Genomic DNA, 19,711 nt, shown 5'->3' with positions numbered 1-19,711 from the left:
GTTCCCCATCCAAAAGCATTGAGTGACATGAACTTCCTGTACATGCATGACATGTATTAAACTCGTCACAGGAAGGCAGAGCTTGTCCATTTCAGCCTAAGTTCCCTTTTAGCAATGTGATCAGCATTAATTAGCACCAGACAATGTCTCTGGCACTGAATTGTGGAATTGCATTCCTTCAGGTTTGAATTATTGTTGGAGGTTGTTTTAAATTTAATTTATTTTTTATTTTCTTGTCCGCTGTCTCTCACACAATCCAATCTTTATCTTCCTCATTCTATACCTGATTTAACATTGAATTCAACACTGTAAAGTACATTTCCTCCTCCTGCCCCAGCACTGTTCATTTCGCAATCCTTCCATCTGATTGATTAATGAGTTGCTTGCCCTGCTCACTCCTCAGATGCCCTCTAGAAAGCATTGCTACCATATCACAACTCCAATGCAGAATATCATCAACATTAAATGGGCGAGGACAGCTCTAACTCCAGGTGTGCCATTTGTTGGCAATTTTTGAGTCAATATCCCTGAACTTTATTCCTCCAAAGAAAGCACAGAGCTGCTATGCCTTATAAATAGCCCAACAGTCTCAATTTGTAAACCCCACTTGTGACCTCAGAATTTGCCTCAGTACTTGAGTATCTGCCAATATTGTTAAAGTATTGTTTTTTTTTTCTGTTATCAGTACCTGGTTTCTCCAAAAGCCACATTAAAGCACAATTCCTTTTAAATCATCCATGCAGCTAAATAACAACTTATTTTGTGGGGACCACTGCAGTAAGCTGGCTGAATTTTACATGGATCTCTTTACAAATATTATTATATGCATTTCTCATTCTCCTCACGTCCTTATTCCTGTGGACTGCCCAAGAGCCTCAACTGTGCTGGTTTTGAAGAAATCAGACAGGAGGGTGAAGTAAATTAATACAAATTTTTTTATGATTGGTACAGAATCCATTTGGCTTCCACTAGTGATGGTTTGAGTTATGTATGTACAAAGTCTTTCAGGTTCCATGTGGCCGTAGTAACTCCACAAGCTTGCAATTGGGTTCACCTTCTCTGCAGTGTTTTTGTTAATTCAGGGCCTTCTGTGCTTTAACCTTTTGAGTTAGACTTCCTATTACATTAGAAAAGCACTGATGGCAGCATCAATCATTGTTATTGATCTTTGTGTTTAAGGCATCCTGCATTACTGTGAGAAAGGGGGGAAAATTGATTTAAGTGTTTGAATTCCACTAAATACATTTGTTCATTCAAAATATGTTCTTCTGTTTCTCTTATGTTTGCAATTATTTTCTGGTAAATGACTGTTGTTGTATTTTGTTGGACATGTGTTTTGATTGTCATAACTGGTTATGTTATTTAGAGCAATTCTGCATAACAAATGGAGTGAAGTTATAGATCTAATCCTAAAGCCTCGACCTGGAGGTAGGAGTAGTTACACATTTATGCATATCCAATGTAACTAAATATTTTTTATCAAGAAGATTGTTGCATTTGAAAAGTTTGGAAATGTTTCATACCATTCCTATCTTGCCTCTAGCAGAAAGAGGTTATCTGGTGAAATGCAGAGAAGAATGGGCTAAAACCAAGGACCCTGAGGCTGCATTGAAAAAGCTTCCTGTGAAAAGGTGTGTAGAAGGACAGTTGCTGCGAGGTCTGGCAAAATATGGAATGAAGAACATTGCATTAGCATTTGGTATGGTAAGTTTCAGCTCGTACGTGCATGAGTGGAGTATGACCGCCACTGGCTGGGCCAGCTTCTGCGCTGTAAATTCTAGTCACCCACTTAATTCAAAGAATCTTTTTGCTGTGTTTTAATAGGGTTGATATAGATTTGATTTTTATCCAGGTTCTGAAGGAATAGTTGTGTTCTTAATGTCATTGTTGAAAGCCATTCCTCACTTGCTGCAAAACAACCTAATAAAAAATTCAGCACTTTAAACTTGAAGAGGTTGCATGTATTCATTATTAATAGCCTTGGACATTAATTTAAAATGAATCTATTCAAAGCTTGAAGGAAAACATTTTCTTGCCTTTTGAAATTCTTTGGATTTCTAGGTGCTGCATGCATAGGATTTGAAAATCCACTTGGATTCACCATTTCTTTATTTTCAGATTCCAAGGAATAATCGACTAATGTACATTCACAGTTATCAGAGCTATGTGTGGAATAAAATAGCGAGCAAAAGGATTGAAGAATATGGACTTAAAGCCGTGCCAGGAGATTTGGTGCTGAAAGGAGGTAAATGGACTATTTATTTTGTATTGTACCTGTACCATCAAACTCAGACCTATATCAATTTAATATACACAGTTAGAAACCAAGAGTCATGCTGGTCACTGTACCTTGCAATGTGAGGTTAATGGTGCTCTATATGCAAATGATCTTGGCGGCATGCACAAAATTCCACCTAACTAGACAGCTAATTGTTATGAGATGCACACTATCAGCTTTTTCATTTCTTTAGGACTAACTGAACTGTAGAATGACACAAGTTACATAGACTGTACAGCACAAAAATAGGCCATTCGGTCCAATTGGTCTGTACTGGTATTTATGCTCCACACAAGCCTCCTCCCACCCTTTTTCACCCCATCCCATCAGCAGAACTTTCTATTCTTTACTCCTTCATCTACTTATCTAGCTTCAATGCTGTAAGCTAGCAGTGACGAGAAACTCAGTCCTACGATGTCTCGAACCAAAACCAGCATGAAACAAAACAAATAAATTGGTATTTTTGGATCAGGTCAGATCTTGTCCATTTAGTGTGGGATCAGTGTTATATTTAGGCCAGAGTGGGTAAAGACGGACGGCTTCTTTCCCTAAGGGACATTAATGCATCAATTTATGAACTTAGCCCTAACTGCACCAGCTTGATCAGTTTTTAAAATACAGCTTCCATAAGCTTGAGATATACCACATCCTGTGTGAATTCCAAGCAGTGTGAAGTTACCTACTGGAAGGTGGTCTTGCATCTTTTGCTTTAATGGGCTCAGGAGTTAAATTGTTCACATATCTCCTGAATAATGCTGTGACATTTTTGCATTCATGTGAACATGGCATAAACTATCTGTAAAAATTGTTTGGTACTTAATTTACAGAATTATCTAGGTCATGCTTAGAATCAAGAATCAATGTTTATTATGCAACAGATGAAAACTGCCTGTGTTGTTAATTTTCAGTAACAGCAGTTCCAATTGAAGAATCTGATGTAGAGAAACACACTATACATGATATAGTGATGCCCTTGCCTGGATTTGATGTTGTCTATCCAAAGCATAAAAGTAAGTTATTAGGAAGTGCTTTATTCAATTAATATTTATTAGTATTGCATGCCAAACATGTTGAGATAAGAGAAAAGCTTATATTTGGGGCAAACCCAGTAGAACAATGTGTTGTATTATGACACAGGTGATGGTCAATGCTGAGCTATTCAAATCCAAGAGGGAAACTTGAAACAACTGTCATAACCAATGTTGCAATTTGTATGTTTTGAGATACAGGCTTTGAAATTCAGTAGTAATAAGACCACTGAGTCTCGAGAGGTTTTTATAAAACTAAATTAGACATTTATTAATGCGAGAAAGATTGTAAGCACGTACATATGTCTACAAAATTACTACTATAATAACTATAAAAATCCCCTAATTAATCTGACTCCTAGTTACACCTCCATTAGGGCAGCAGTAAAACACAGATTTAAACAGACTCCTGGCAAAGCACACTCTGGACAGTTGCATTCAGAATCAGTTTCTTTCAGCTCTGGGTCCTTGTAGACAGCGGCTTGAGGCTTACAGGCTGGAGGCTTTAGATCTTAGAATCCCTCTCCTTTTTACCAACAGCCTTCTCTTCCTTTATACATATTTTCCTATTTGCAACTTTTCATTGTATCACTATGTCCTTTGAACTTTACCTCTTCAAATAATAAGACCCTTTCATAATACCCACTTTATTAGTAATCCTTGGGAAAATAAACAAACACTGTTTCTGTGCTTCACCTGGTTAGGTGTCATATTTCACTCCCTCTCTTTGAATTCAAGCTACACTAGTTTGTTTTAAAGAAAAAAATGCAAATTGCCCTCATGTTTACCTAATTAACATTTCAAACCTACTTCTCTTCTAAACATCAAAGCCTCTAGACCAGCTGGCTTTAATCCAATTAAGACACACAGACACAGACAGACACACACACACCACTAAACTCTATTTTGAAATAATTTCCAATAACACTATAGACATTATTATATCTTCTTGATAGTTGATATATGTGAATCCAACAAACTAGAGTACAGACTGTAGTTCCATTACACTCTAAGTTTCTGGTCTTGATTGAAAAATTTAGGGGGATTGTTCCCCCAAAGAATTAAACCAAAATACCTCATGATCATTCTCAAGTTTGTGGCATAACTATTATTTTTGAGAAACTAGCCAGCATGATACCAGTCCAGATACTGTTAATATGCTGGAAAAGGAAGAAGTTGAAACCAGTCTGTCTTCAACATAAGTTTATTCACAAAACCCAGTATGACATAAGTGCAGACCAGTTTTCCCTTCCACACAGTTTTTCTCCCACACAGGTAAAAACAGATTCTTATATATGTGCCCTAACCTCTCCCCAATTAGTATCAACTGCTCCTAATCACAACTAGAGCACACATTCAATTGTCACAATATTTGCAACGTTAACAGAATCTACCACCTTGACACATTTGTTCTCTATGCTATACATACAGGCACTTCAATTCTGCATAATAGTGTGCTTGAGGTCTACCCACATCCAGTCACTACCGTAATTCATTGATGGCTTCTTACTACATCTGTATTCCCAGCATTGATGCAGCCCAAAAGATAATTTTTGAGAGTCTTAAGAATCATCATGTTTTATGTGTATGTGAGATATAATGACTACTGGAAGTGTGTTGCAAACATGAACAGCACAATGCAGTAGTGAATCCTTTCTGATTTCAACAAAATGTGAAGTGTTTGGTTGCTGAACATCTCTGGGCAGTATCTAAACTGGTACTATATTTGTGGATTTTTAAAATAAATTGTTCTTATGATGGGACAACATTTTCTGCCATGCCTGGTTACTACGGGAACATATTAGTGGCCATTCTTCTTGGAACCACTCCTCACCTTGTGGTGACGGTGCTTCCACAATGCTGTCTAGGTAGAGAATTCTGGAAATTTTACATCATAACAATTAAGGATTGGCAATTATATATCCAAGTCTGGATGGTGCATGACTTGGAAGAACTCAGTGGTGATGTTGCTGCTGTTGTCCTTGGTGGTCGAAGCGACAGGGCTAGGAGGTACTGTTGAAGTAAGCTTGATGACCTATTGCATTCTGTCATGTAGTGCTAGTGGCAAGTTCTATCTATTGCAGTAATAATGTACCAGTGGTAGGTGCTACAAACTGCCATCCCCAGTGCAGGTGGAATTAGTATATATTGCAGCTATGGAGCACTGATATCAGATGATATATACAATAATCATAAAATGCTACAGTACTTAACAGTAGTCATATGCCATCGCTGGACAGTATACACTACAGACATTGTGTGTTGGTGAGTTTCTAAAATTAGCCAAAGAAAAGCAAGCTTTGAGTAGATTTAACTTTGCACTGGGATGATTTTTTTTAAATTAATTTGAGATCTGTGTCAATCTTGCAGCAAGAGTTTGAGTATTGTGTTTTTCTACTATTTTGAGGAAACATAATTCAATGTCTGTAGTAATTATGGTTTTATTTAGTGTGTAATGTATCTTTAAGAATAATAGTTGCTAAGGAAGATCACATGATCTGTAGTAACCAATAGCAGAATAGCACGGGCTACCTCAGCAATCAGTGTAGAGTTAGAGTGGAAAGCACACGTGTAGTTGCTGCTGAGTATATTGTAAATAAACTTAATGTTTCCACCTAAGAAGTGTCTCTAACATTAATAGTACAAGCACTAGAAGTGAAAAAATTCAATCTTACGAAGGTGCACTGAATACTGTTTTACATTGACAGAGTAGATGTCAAATTTTAAATAAACCCCAGTACAAAGAAAAATCTACTCAAACCTTGTTTTCTTTGCCTTTAAAAATCCCACCATTTTACTGTGATTTATAATTTCAAAACACTTTTTGGTGCTGCCATTGTTCTGTAAGGAGGGGTGATGGCATAGTAGTATTGTCTCTGGACTAGTAATCAAGAGACCCAGGGTTCTGGGGACCAGGGTTCGAATACCACCCCGGCAGAATTTGAAATCAATAAAAATCTGGAATTAAAAGTCTAATGATGACCATGGAACCATTGTCGATTGTTGTTGGTTCACAAATGTCCTTTAGGGAAGGACAGAAGGAAATCTGGCCTACACGTGACGCCAGACCCACAGCAATGTGATTGACTCCTAGCAAGTCACTCAGTTGTAACAAACCGCTACAAAGTCACAAAAAAGGAATGAAACCAGACAGACCACCCAGCATCGACCTAGGCACCGGAAACGACAACGGCAGTCTCAGCCCTGTCGATCCTGCTTACCAACATTTGGGGGCCGAAATTGGAAGAGCTGTCTCACAGACAGTCATACCTTATAGATAATGTCCCAGACACCACCACCACCACCATCCCTGGGTAAGTCCTGTCCCACAGGCTCAGCAGAGGTAGCGGCACAGTGGTCTTGACCTCATCCTCACCTACCTGCCTGCTGCAGATGCATCTATCCCAGACAATATTGGTAGGAGTGACCGCCATACAGTCCTTGTGGAGACAAAGTCCCGCCTTCACATTGAGGATACCCTCCATCATGTTGTATGGCACTACCACTGTGCCGAGAAGTCCTCCGGAGGTCCTCAGCATCACAGGTGCCTGTCTTCAGCCAATTCGATTCACTCCACGTGATGTCAAAAAATGGCTGAAGGCTATGAGCCCTGACAACATTCTGGCAATAGTACTGAAGACGTGCTCCAGAACTTGCCACGCTCCAAGCCAAGCTGTTCCAGTACAGCTACAACACTGGCATCTACCCAGCTATGTGGAAGATTGCGTAGGTATGTCCTGTACCCAAAAACCAGAACAAATCCAACCCAGCCAATTACCGCCCCATCAGTCTACTCTTGATCATCAGTAAAGTAATGGAAGGAGTCATCAACAGTGCTATCAAGCGGCACTTGCTTAGCAATAACCTGCTCACTGACGCAGAGTTTGGGTTCCGCCAGGGCCACTCAGCTCCTGACCTCATTACTGTCTTGGTTCAAACAAGGGCAAAAGAGCTGAACTCCCAAGGTGAGATGAGAGTGACTGCCCTTGACATCAAGGCAGCATTTGACCGAGTGTGGCATCAAGGACCCCTAGCAAAACTGGAGTCAATGGGAATCCGAGGGAAAACTCTCCACTGGTTGAAGTCATACCTAGTACAAAGGAAGATGGTTGTGGTTGTTGGAGGTCAGTCATCACGGCTCCAGGACATCACTGCAGGAGTTCGACACAATAGTGTCTTAGGCCCAACCATCTTCAGCTGCTTCATCAATGACCTCCTTCCATGATAAAGTCAGAAGTGAGGATGTTCGCTGATGATTGCACAATGTTCAGCACCATTCACGACTCTTCAGATACTGAAGCAGTCCATGTCCAAATGCAGCAAGACATGGGCAATATCCAGGCTTGGGATGACAAGTGGCAAGTAACATTCGCGCCACACAGGCGTCAGGCAATGACCATCTCCAACAAGAGAGAATCCAACCATCGCCCCTTGATGTTCAAAGACATTACCATCACTGGATCCCCCACTATCAACATCCTGGGGGTTACCATTGATCAGAAACAAACTAGAATAGCCATAAAAATACTGTGGCTACAAGGGCAGGTCAGAGGCTAGGAATTGTGCGACAAGTTACTCGCCTCCTGACTCCCCAAAACCTGTCCACCATCTACAAAGCACAAATCAGGAGTGTGATGGAATACTCTCCACTTGCCTGGATGAGTGCAGCTCCCACAATACTCAAGAAGCTTGACACTATCCAGGACAAAGCAGCCCGCTTGATTGGCACCACATCTACAACCATTCACTTGCTCCACCACCGACGCACAGTAGCAGCAGTGTGTACCATCTACAAGATGCATTGCAGGAATTCACCAAGGCTCCTTCGACAGCACCTTCCAAATCCACGACCACCACCATCTAGAAGGACAAGGGCAGCAGATAGATGGGAACACCACCTGCTGGAAGTTCCCCTCCAAGTCACTCACCATCCTGACTTGAAAATATATCGCCATTCCTTCAATGTCGTTGGGTCAAAATCCTGGAACTCCCTTCCTAACAGCACTGTGGATGTATCTACACCACATGGACTGCAGCGGTTCAAGATGGCAGCTCACCACCATCTTCTCAAGGGCAGCTAAGGATGGGGGCAATAAATGCTGGCCCAGTCAGCAAAGCCCACATCCCATGAATGAATAAAAAATAATAATAATTACTGGTGTTTATGTAATAAGGGACACTTGTATTGTAGAGAAACGGTAGCCTTCAAATAGTAAATTGTGTCTGTGTTTATGTATATTTTAAGTTGGCAAGGCCTATGAAGAAATGATGGCCACAGATGGCTTGGATATAAATAACATGAAACACAAAATTCGAGATTATTCCTTATCCGGAGCATACAGGAAGATCATTATTCGCCCGCAGAACGTCACCTGGTGAGTACTAAAGTCTCGAATAGGTTTTATTTTAAAAAAACTAATCCTGAATTTGAACTAGTTGTCCTTGTATTTATTCATTATTTTTGAGGCAAACAATGTTGATATTCCTTCCTATCCTAAACAATATTATTCACTTGCGCACTTTGGCTTTGTACATTTTTGTAAACGCAGCTAGATCTCTTGCGGCTTTGCCCTTGGTAAGTCAGAAGAGGGTGATGGGGGTAAATAATTACTTGAAGCAACTGTGACACTTATAGGAAACGTCTGCTATATATAAGACTATACCTAGATGTTCCCCATAATTCATGTCATTGGAGTGCCTTGGCAGGAGAAGAAGATTCAATTTGAGGCTCTCCCTGAAGTAGCAATATTGATGCTTTCATATAAATACATGTAAAACACTTGCAACACTCTAAGCATTGAATTTGCACTGCACAAGAATCTATTATCTTTTCTGAATTCTCCTAGATTCAGCTTTGTGCTTTAGTTTTTCAGTGGTCATTAATAATTTCCATTATGGGCCACAGAATTATACCTACAATTATTGTCTGGCTTATTGCTGGTGAATCCTGGTGCTCTCTGCCACACTTAGCTGCCTGTGCTCTTCATTCAATATCATTTTGTTTTCTTCCAATAACTTTACTTTGCAGTTTCTTTCCTTACTTTTATGTACTGCATGCACAACTGATATAGCTGCCATTCTGCAACAGCAGCTGCTAGTCATGCAAGCATTACTTCAGCAGGGAAGGAAACCTGCACTATTAACAATTTGAATACTCAGAGCCACACTTCATAAGCAAGGGAGTCACAGGTGTGTCACTCATGGCCTAAGCAGAGTTTATGATAGAAAATGCAACTGTCTGAAAATGAGGTAGAGGTGTTTTTTTCAAGTTTGAATTGATCTGTATTTTCTAATTGCTAATGCAGAGGGTTATTTCAAGTGCACATCAGCTTGGTTATTCATGAGCTTTTCTAGATACTGTTGGAGGGTGCAAAGTGGAGCAACGTCATCAACCCCTTATTGCTGTGTCTCTCTTAAGTGTTTACATATTTGCATATATACATTTGGAGCACATGTACAAAGCACAGAGATTTAGGTTATTTGTTGTGAAGTACTTATTTTCAGGATAATCATCTCTAGAACAGATTATCCAAATATATAGAGAGTATGGAATCCCTGCAGTTCTTCAGAAGGAAGCTGGGCAAGTTCCTGAAAGAGAAGGAAGTTTTCAGTTAGAAGGCAATCTGCAAGCTGGCTAGGATTAGAAGAATTTATGGTTTACCAGTCTGCCGAAAGTTTGCTTAATTGCCATAGGAAATTGAGGAATTTACCAGATTTCTTTCCTAAATTTAAAAAAGACTTGCATTTATATATTACTTTTCATGACCACCAGACACCTCAAACCATTTCAAAACAATGAAGCATTTCTTTAGTGTAGTCACTGTTGTAATGTAGGAAGTATGGCAGTCAGTTTGCGTACAGCAAGCTCCCTTAAACAGAACTGTCATAATGACCAGACCATTTTTTTCTTATTATGTTAATTGAGGGATAAATATTGGCCAGGACACTGCTGTTCTTCAAAAGTGTCATGGAATCTTTTACATTCACTTGAGCAGGCAAACTTGGTTTAACATTTCATCCAAAAAAATGGCACCTCCGACAGTACAGTACCCCCTTAGTACTATACTGGAGTGTCAACCTTGAGCATTAATGCTCAAGCCCTGGACTGGGACATGAATCCACAACCTTCTGACTCAGAGGTGAGAGTGCTACCAACTGGACCATGGTTGACACACAAATTGGCTTCAGGTTGCCTCTGTTCTTACCTCTCCCAGGAGTTTGTGTGAGGAGAAGGTGGGAAAATGATGCACAACGCTGCACTATGTCTGAATGTAGTGGACCTGATGGATCAAATGGTCTTTTTCCAGTTTTTTTTTAAACTGTTCAAACAAACTTGAGCTGCAAAATGATTGACGCTGGTAACTTTATTTTCCTTCAGATTGCTGAAATTTATTTTTTGTTGGGAATCTCAAATTCACAGGCAGAATCTAGTGTATGATGATAACAAAATTCCATTGGTTCACACTGATGTGGAAAAGCTGGAAGGAATACCTTTGCCTGAATCCTCTAAAGGTAGGGAAAACATGGGAATGAACCTTGATGTTGAATTGATACTAAATTGACTAATTTGCAATGCATTTTCTAATATGGAAGGCCTCCTATATTTTTTTTCTGCCAGGTTTTGTTCCTCTATGCTGAAGGGCTTTCCTTTTTTCTGGGTCAAGGTTCTATGGGTACTGGTCACCACTGGTGAATTATGGCCATTCTTCATGTTTCCACTCCTGCCACAACACTGAAAAGGCCCTTATCAAAGTCAGAAATGAGATTCTCTGTGACTGATCATAGTAAATTATCATTGCTCATCCTTTTCGACCAGTCTTTAACCTTTGACGGAGTTGACCTCACCATCTTGCCCCAGCACCTCTCTTTGTCGTCCAGCTGTGTGGAGCTGTCCTCACCTGGTTCCATTCCTGTTTATCCCAATTGTAACCAAGGAATCATCTGCAATGGCTTCTCTTCCCACACCATGTATCCCTGTAATCCTCCCAAGGATTTATCCTTGACCTCCTTCTGCTTCTCATGTACATGCTGCCTCTCAGTGACTGTTGTGACGTGGCAGGTGTTATGACATGTGATGATGTGTGCCAGGCGGACCAATCCACGAGGGAAACTTGGTCGCGCTATCACAATGGTTTTGCAATTTGTATTTATTATGAGATGTGCTCACTGAATTCATAAGTAATAAGTCCTCGAAGACCTTTACAGATTTTAAAAATTAAATAAAAATATTTATTAACAAAATATAAAAGATTTCAAGCACATATACAAGACTACAAATTACTTACTACTATAATAACTCCTAAAATTCCTAATTAACCTGACCCTCCCATTACACCCCCTTTAAGGCAACGGTCAAAAATAGATTTTAAATTTAAAACAAACTCAGCAAGTTAACACACTACCCTGGACAGTGGAATTCACAGAATCACACAGTGCAGAAGAGGCCCTTCGGCCCATCGAGTCTGAACCGACACGTGCGAAAACCTGACCTACCTACCTAATCCGATTTACCAGCACTTGGCCCATAGCCTTTAATGTTATGACGTGCCAAATGCTCATCTAGGTACCACTCAACCCGCCTCCACCACCCTCCCAGGCAGTGCATTCCAGACCGTCACCACCCTCTGGGTAAAAAAGTTTTTCCTCACATCCCCCACTAAACCTCCTGCCCCTCACCTTGAACTAATTCCCCCTTGTGACAGACCCTTCAACTAAGGGGAACAGCTGCTCCCTATCCACCCTGTCCATGCCCCTCATAATCTTGTACACTTCGATCAGGTCACCCCTCAGTCTTCTCTGCTCCAACAAAAACAACCCAAGTCTGTCCAACCTCTCTTCATAACTTAAATGTTTCATCCCAGGCAGCACCCTGGTGAATCTCCTCTGCACCCCCTCCAGTGCAATCACATCCTTCCTATAATGTGGCGACCAGAACTGCACACAGAACTGCACACAGTACTCCAGCTGTGGCATCACCAAGGTTCTATACAACTCCAACATGACCTCCCTACTTTTGTAATCTATGCCTTGATTGATAAAGGCAAGATTGCCATATGCCTTTTTCACCACCCCACTAACATGCCCCTCTGCCTTCAGAGATCTATGGACACACACGCCAAGGTCCCTTTGTTCCTCAGAACTTCCTAGTGTCATGCAGTTCATTGAATACTTCCTTGTCAAATTACTCCTTCCAAAGTGTATCACTTCACGCTTTTCAGGGTTAAATTCCATTTGACCATCCCGTCCAAATCTTCCTGTAGCCCAAGACACTCAACCTCACTATTAACCACCCAGCCAATCTTTGTGTCATCCGCAAACTTACTAATCCTACCCCCCACATAGTCATCTATGTTGTTTATATAAATGACAAATAATAGGGGACCCAGCACAGATCCCTGTGGTACGCCACTGGACACTGGCTTCCAGTCACTAAAGCAGTCTTCTGTCATCACCCTCTGTCTCCTACAACTAAGCCAATTTTGAATCCACCTTATCAAGTTACCCTGTATCCCATGTGCATTTGCCTTCTTTATAAGTCTCCCATGTGGGACCTTGTCAAAGGCTTTGCTGAAATCCATATAGACCACATCAACTGCACTATGCTCATCTACACACCTGGTCACCTCCTCAAAAAATTCAATCAAATTTATTAGGCATGACCTCCCTCTGACAAAGCCATGCTGACTATCCCTGATCAAACCTTGCCTCTCCAAGTGGAGATAGATTCTCTCCTTCAGAATTTTCTCCGATAGTTTCCCTACCACTGACGTGAGACTCACTGGCCTGTAGTTCCCTGGCTTATCTCTACAACCCTTCTTAAATTCCAAATGACTTTTTCCCAACTTCAGTTTTGTTAGATAGCAGCCTTATGCACAAATGCAGGAGGCTTCATTAAGGCTATTTCACACCATCCTATTAGATCCTACATGGCCTTCTGACACATAGCCTTTCATTCTCCTTTATATATGTTTCTCTCTTTTTAACATGTAAACTCTATTGTTCCATATGTCTTTGAAACTGTATCATCTTCATAATATGAAAACTTTCGTGTTGCCACTACATATTATTGGTAATCTTTGGGAAAAATGAACACATTCCTTGTCCTTGCTTATCTGGCTAGCTGTAAACAGACTAAGATCCTTTGAAATACAAATATCCCTTCATTTATCTAAAAATGCAAATTCCCTTCACACCTTACATGCTAAGCCAGCATCCATGTTTACTTATTAGCATGTCAAGCACCTAGCTTCTTTTGATGATTTCAAACTTGCAGTCTACTTGACTACAAAATGTAATTAAATCATACACAGACCCAACTATACTTACCTCCATAAACCTACTTCATAATGAACCAGAAAAATATCATGAAAATTGTTATACTTTCATCATACAGATGATATGTGCCAGGCAGACCAAATCCACAAGAGAAACATGGCCATACTATCACAACGGCTTTGCAATTTGTATTTATTACGAGAAAATTTGTGCGCTGAATTCAGAAGTAATGGGTCCACAAACAGTGATTTTAAAAATTAAACTAAAACATTTATTAACAAAAGGAAAAAACAATGAACTCTCAAAATTACAGTTACTTAGTCTTAACAGTTTCTAAAATTCTTAATTAAGCAGCCTCCCAACTACACACCCCCTTTAAGGTAACAGTCCAAAATAGATTTTAGATTTAAATAAGCATCCAGCAAGGTTACCACAGCACCCACACGACAGTGGAATTCCAAAGGCTTTTAACACAGCTTAATTTACTGGAACAGCATTTCTTCCTGTAGAGTGTCTTGGGCTTCTTCCAAGTCTGTCACATGGTGTACCTTTCAAGATTTTACATGGCCACCCTCCACATAACCTTCCGTTCTTCTTTATTTATGTTTTTCTCTCTTTAATGTGTAAAATTCCATTGTTCTACATGTCTTTGGAAATTTACTTTCCCATAATATAAAAATCTTTCATGTTGTCAGTCTTTCCATTGCCTCTGATTTGTCACACTGCTTGTCTAACATCTATTATTTGATGATTAGAAATTTCCTTCGCCTCAGTATTGGGAAAACTCATTGTCTTTGGTCCCCACCACAAACTCCCTTCCCTAACCACTGTCCCCATTTCTCTGCCAGGTCATTGCCTAAGACTGAATCAGACTGTTCACAACCATGGTATCCTATCTGACCCTGAGCTGAACTTCCAACTCCATATCCTTTCCATTACAGAGACTGCCGACTTCCCTTCTGTAACATCGCCGGTCTCTGTTCCTGTGTCAGATCATCTGGTGCTGAAACCCTCTTCCGTGCCTTTTGGTCCTTCTAGATTCAACTGTTCCAATTTTCTCCAGGCCAGTCTGTTACCTTATGCCTTCCATAAACTTGAGCTAATCCAGTACGCTACTGTCCACATTCAAATTCACACCAAATCCTTAACACCCACTGCCCCTGTGCTTGTTGGTCTTCATTAGTTCCAGTCTGGCAATGCTTCAATTTTTTTGAAAAAAAGAGCTCATCCTTGTTTTCAAAATCTTTCAAGACTTCGCCCCTCCATATCTCTGCAACATCCTCGAGCCCTACAGCCCTCCAACATCATTCCGCTTCTTCAATTCTGGCCTCTTGCACATCAAGATTTTCATTATTCCATCACTGGTGGCCATGTCTTCAGCTACCTAGGCACCAAGTATTGGAATTCTCTCTCTAAACATTACTCCCTCTCTACTTCTCTCTCCTCCCTTAAAGATGTTTCTTAAAAACTATCTCTGAACCAGCTTTTGGTCATCTATCCTAACATCTCCTTATATTGCTTGGTGTTAAATTTTGTTTGATAATGTTCCTGTGAATTGTCTTGGGATGCTTCATCGCGTTACTGGTGCTGTATAAATGCACATTGTTGTTGCTATGCAGCCAGTATGTTTAAAGTATTGGAACTCTGCATCTCTAACATTCCGATGTCTGCAGAATGGTGAACGTTTTGGACAAAAGCTTTTTCCTATACCTAATGACAGGCCAAAAAGGCAACTAATTGTTATAAAATTAAAATCTGGTATTGATACTCTGCAAGTATATTTAAAGTCTCTACTGCATTGGCACCTCCAGTATATTTACATTTTTCTCCAGGTTGGTGAAAACATCTTGTTGGTTCTGCTGGCCTGCTCCTTAATTTCAGTCCATCAACTGTAGCTTTCTTCTATAACTTCAGAATATGTATGGAGAGAGAGAGAGAGAATAATTTTGTCTGGGTTATGTCTTAGAAAAAGCCCTCTAAAAATTACTTCCTGCGATTTTGTAAATGCTCTGCTAACACCAGCTTCCTCTTGCAAAATAGAATAAAAGCACATCATGGTTTGGGGGTTCTGTCAACATTTTTAATAACCACAAGTTCAGCTGATAATTGGCTGATAATCTTTTTTAAATTAATTTTGTAGTTATTTCTTATTACAGATGGTAAATATAAAGCCCTGAAAATGGATTTCTCACTTCCTCCCTCCACTTATGCTACTATGGCTATTCGAGAGGTGCTGAAAATGGACACAAGCATCAGAAATCAAACTCTGTTGAATACGGTCTGGTTGCGATAACCTGTTAAATGTTCTGAGAATCTTTAGAAAAATGGAATGTGGTATGTTTCAAATGAGTCAGTATTGTTTTGTAACAGCTACTGAAATGTTCAAGCAAAATGCTACTTTCATTTCATTCACATAAGCAAAATAATTATTTTAAGATTAAGTTTTAACATTGCAGGGTTGATTTTATTTTTCGGAGGTTTGTGGAAGTTAATGATGACTTTAAAGGGTGTTATGACAAAATTGACCAATAAACATATCTTTGGTATTATACACACACCTTGCTTTTTCTTGCATTTTATTTTGTTTTTGTGCAGTGGTAATATTTTCTGTAGCAGTTTTAAACATGGTATAAGAAAAATACCTTCAAGTCATCTGAAGTTTGGAGTTTGAACGACAAAAGCAAATCTGAGAAAAGAGAAAACAATTTTGGAATATTCCAGTAGCTTACTAACTAGTCTCACCCAACAGTTTTCTACAGCTGGCCACTAAGAGTTTGTATAAGAGTGACCCAAGTGCTTCTAACATGCTTGTGAGACAATTCATAATCATCTACCATTATTGTAGCCTCATCTTAGAAGCTTTATGGTCTTCCAGGTGGGACCTTATTCAGAAAGAGACACTTTTTTTAAACTCTTGCACTGGCATCACCTCTTAAGGGTTTTCAAAATCTTGTTCAATCTTCATAGACCTATACCACCTTTCAAATATCATCTGCTTTTCTCTAACAAATTCCACAAAACTCTGACTCTTCCTTAAATTTCTAAACCTCTGGAGGGTGTACATAAATCTTCGAAGGTGGCAGGACAAGTTGAGAAGGCTGTTTAAAAGGCTCACAGGATCCTTGGCTTTTGTTAACATCTTCATAGAAACTGATAACTTAAGAGATGAATTTCCCAGTGACCACTTCAAAGGATCACACAATTTCACATTTCAAGACTTTTACTGTAACAAACGCACTAAAATCAACAAAGACTGAACATTACTTAGTAGCCAACTAATACAGTAAACTACTGAAAAGGTATTTCCTATTAACTTACAAATGAAAACCCCACCACCTTTATACATTATACTGCAATCTCAGCAGAAATGTAGTCTTGTGTTTAAAGTCCCAAACTCCTCCCATCTTTAACAGAATCTCTTCTCCCTGCCCCACCAGGTGAATCTTCGTGTCCTTTTAAACAAAGTCCCCTTCACGCACCCTTTGAGCATTATCAAATTGACTTCTGGTAACGGGGTACTCTCTGGTGATTCCAATGTCTTTAACTCTTCACAAGCCTCATTTCTTTGAACCAGGAATCCATCCTGACCAGCGGTCTGCTTGGTAGTTAACCCCTTTTCCTGTCTAGCAACACTTGTTGTAAGTCTTTTCCCCTAAATCTCTTTTTCTGACTGACTCTGAGAATCTGGGCAGCACCACAACCAGCTGCTGCCTCCTTTGTATCAAGGTGTTACAACTTGCATCTTCCTTTGAATAAGTTTCGATTTGAATTTCTGTCTCCATAACAAGCAGATCACATGAGTTTGTCTCCAGCCAGATTTAGTAGGAGGTGACATCACCCTCTCCAAACTATTCCACTTTATCTTGAATTAAAGGAGACAGTTTAAAACACTGCTGTCTTATAAAGTCCAGCAGTCATAACACTTTATAAATAGAAACCGCGTACAAAGCAAGTTATGTGAAAACTTTATGAAACACTGGTTAAACCCCTGCTGCATCTGGTGGACAATTCTGCTCACCACACTTTAGAAAGGATGTCAAGGCTTTGGGAAGGCTACAGAGGAGATTTATTAGAATGGTACCAGGGATGTGGGATTTCAGTTATGTGGAGATACCAGAGAAGCTGGCATTGTTCTTTTGAGAGCAGCGAAGGTTAAGAGAGATTTAATAGAGATATTCAAATTCACTAACAGTTTTGATAGAGTGAAACAGGAGAAACTGTCTCATGATAGGTCAGTAACCAGAAGAGACAAATCTAGGGTAATTGACAAAGAGTGAGCGGTGAGATGAATGCAGTAAATGTGGAAAATGTGTATGAGGCACCTTGAAGTGTAGTGGCAAATTATTATGTTACAAAGAGCATATCTGATGCTCAACAGGTTTTTTTTTAAAATGGGCTATTTCTGGAGGTAGAGCCCCGATTTATTTCCCTTGATGCACTGTGCTGAAATGTTTCTTAAGCGCAGTACTGAGTTTTCTCTGGCAAATTGCCGGTTCATTCCCCAAGGTAATGTCTTGACCAACGAGAGTCAAGCTGCCTGGTTTAAATTTCAAATAATGCTTGGAAGTTAACCGTCTCACCATCAACTGGTGCATTCTCCATGGCAGCGCCTCTACCAATCAGAATCCAACTGCCAACCAATCAACACTCTTCTCATACAGTATAAGTATGTTGTTTCCACTGACATTGGTATTTTCTTGTGAACTAACCTGATGGGTGCAAGATGAAAAGCTTCACCAAAAAATGTCTCTCTTTTCAGCAATACTCCATTTTGGGAACCTATGAATTATTAGTAATGTCAGAAGGCCTAACTCTTTTCAATGGATAAACCCCACATTTTCAACAGATCCTTGATCCAATCTATCTCCAGAAGTGCATCTAATTGATGAACTTATATTGCCCCCTGGAGTTGTTTTCCTAAATAACATCCCTATTTTTTAATATTTGTATCTTGTTACTTGAACTCTTTGCTACTTTGACAATTTGTCTAAATCAAATTTTAATTTTCATCATAATCTTCAAAAAGCTCATTAGGCTTCCTCCTGCTCCTTTTACCTTCCTCAAAACTTAGGTTCTGATACCCAGAACCCTCCTTGTCAGTTAACTCAGAAGATTGAAGCTAATATCTTAAATAGTACTTATGTTGAAATATCACTGCATTATTTGCTGCCTGAGAATTAACCCAGATGGGGTAAGGTAATTTTATTTAATACGTTATTCAGATCCACCATTCATCTTCAACTGCTTCATCAATGACTGGCCTTCCTTCATAAGGTCAGAAGTGGGGATGTTCACTGATGATTGCACAATGTTCAGTACCATTTGCAGCTCCTCAGGTATTGAAGCATGCTGTGTCAATATGCAGCAAAACCTGGAACATATTCAGGCTTGGACTGGCAAGTAGCAAGTAACATTCATGCCACACAAGTGCCAGGCAATGACTATCTCCAACAAGACAGATCTCACCAACTCTCCCTTGACATTCAATGGCATTACCATTGCTGAATTCCCTCCATTATCAACATTCTGGGGGTTACCATTGACCAGAAACTGAACTGGATCAGCTATATAAATACTGTGGTTACAAGAGCAGGTCAGAGGCTGGGAATTCTGAGGGAAATAACTCACCTCTTGACTTTCAACGCCTGTTCAGCACCTACAAGGCACAAGTCAAGAGTGCAATAGAATACTCTTCCCTTACCTGGTTGAGTGCAGCTCCAACAACACTCAAGAAGCTCGACATCATCCAAGACAAAGCAATCCACTTAATTGGCTGTCCATCCACCAACTTACAAGTTCACTTCCTCCACCACCGATGCACAGTGGCAGCAGTGTGTACCATATAAAACATGCACTGCAGCAACTTACCGAAGCTCCTTCAACAGCACCTTCCAAACCCGTGACCTCTACCACCCAGAAGGACAAGGCAACAGATGCATAAGAACACCACCGCCTGCAAGTTCTCCTCAAAGCAACATACACCATCCTGACTTGGAACTATATCACTGTTCCTTCACTGTCGTGGGATCAAAATCCTGGAATTCACTTCCCAGCAGCGCTGTGGGTTTACCTACACCAGATAAGCTACAGCGGTTCAAGAAGGCAGCTCACCACCACCTCAAGGGCAATT

At 40.0% G+C, this 19,711-nt stretch overlaps 1 protein-coding gene across 3 annotated transcripts in view; it reads left to right on the top strand.

The window, feature by feature from the left end:
• Positions 1–16,138, top strand: part of pus7 (pseudouridine synthase 7) — a 45,917-nt gene extending 29,779 nt beyond the window's left edge. For 2 of the 3 annotated variants that reach the window (XM_078553189.1, XM_078553191.1), the window contains 7 exons: positions 1,367–1,428; positions 1,544–1,704; positions 2,119–2,245; positions 3,187–3,288; positions 8,552–8,681; positions 10,727–10,818; positions 15,738–16,138. In XM_078553189.1, the coding sequence (XP_078409315.1) occupies positions 1,367–1,428; positions 1,544–1,704; positions 2,119–2,245; positions 3,187–3,288; positions 8,552–8,681; positions 10,727–10,818; positions 15,738–15,874 (811 nt within the window). In that variant the 3' untranslated portion in view covers positions 15,875–16,138. The remainder of the gene's footprint in view (positions 1–1,366; positions 1,429–1,543; positions 1,705–2,118; positions 2,246–3,186; positions 3,289–8,551; positions 8,682–10,726; positions 10,819–15,737) is intronic. The other variant, XM_078553190.1, reaches the window with a different exon arrangement.
• The last annotated feature ends 3,573 nt before the right edge of the window (positions 16,139–19,711 follow it).

Source organism: Cetorhinus maximus, chromosome 12, assembly GCF_964194155.1.
Source record: "Cetorhinus maximus chromosome 12, sCetMax3.hap1.1, whole genome shotgun sequence".
NCBI classification, from domain to species: domain Eukaryota; kingdom Metazoa; phylum Chordata; class Chondrichthyes; order Lamniformes; family Cetorhinidae; genus Cetorhinus; species Cetorhinus maximus.
This window is presented reverse-complemented; position numbering and strand designations above follow the sequence as displayed.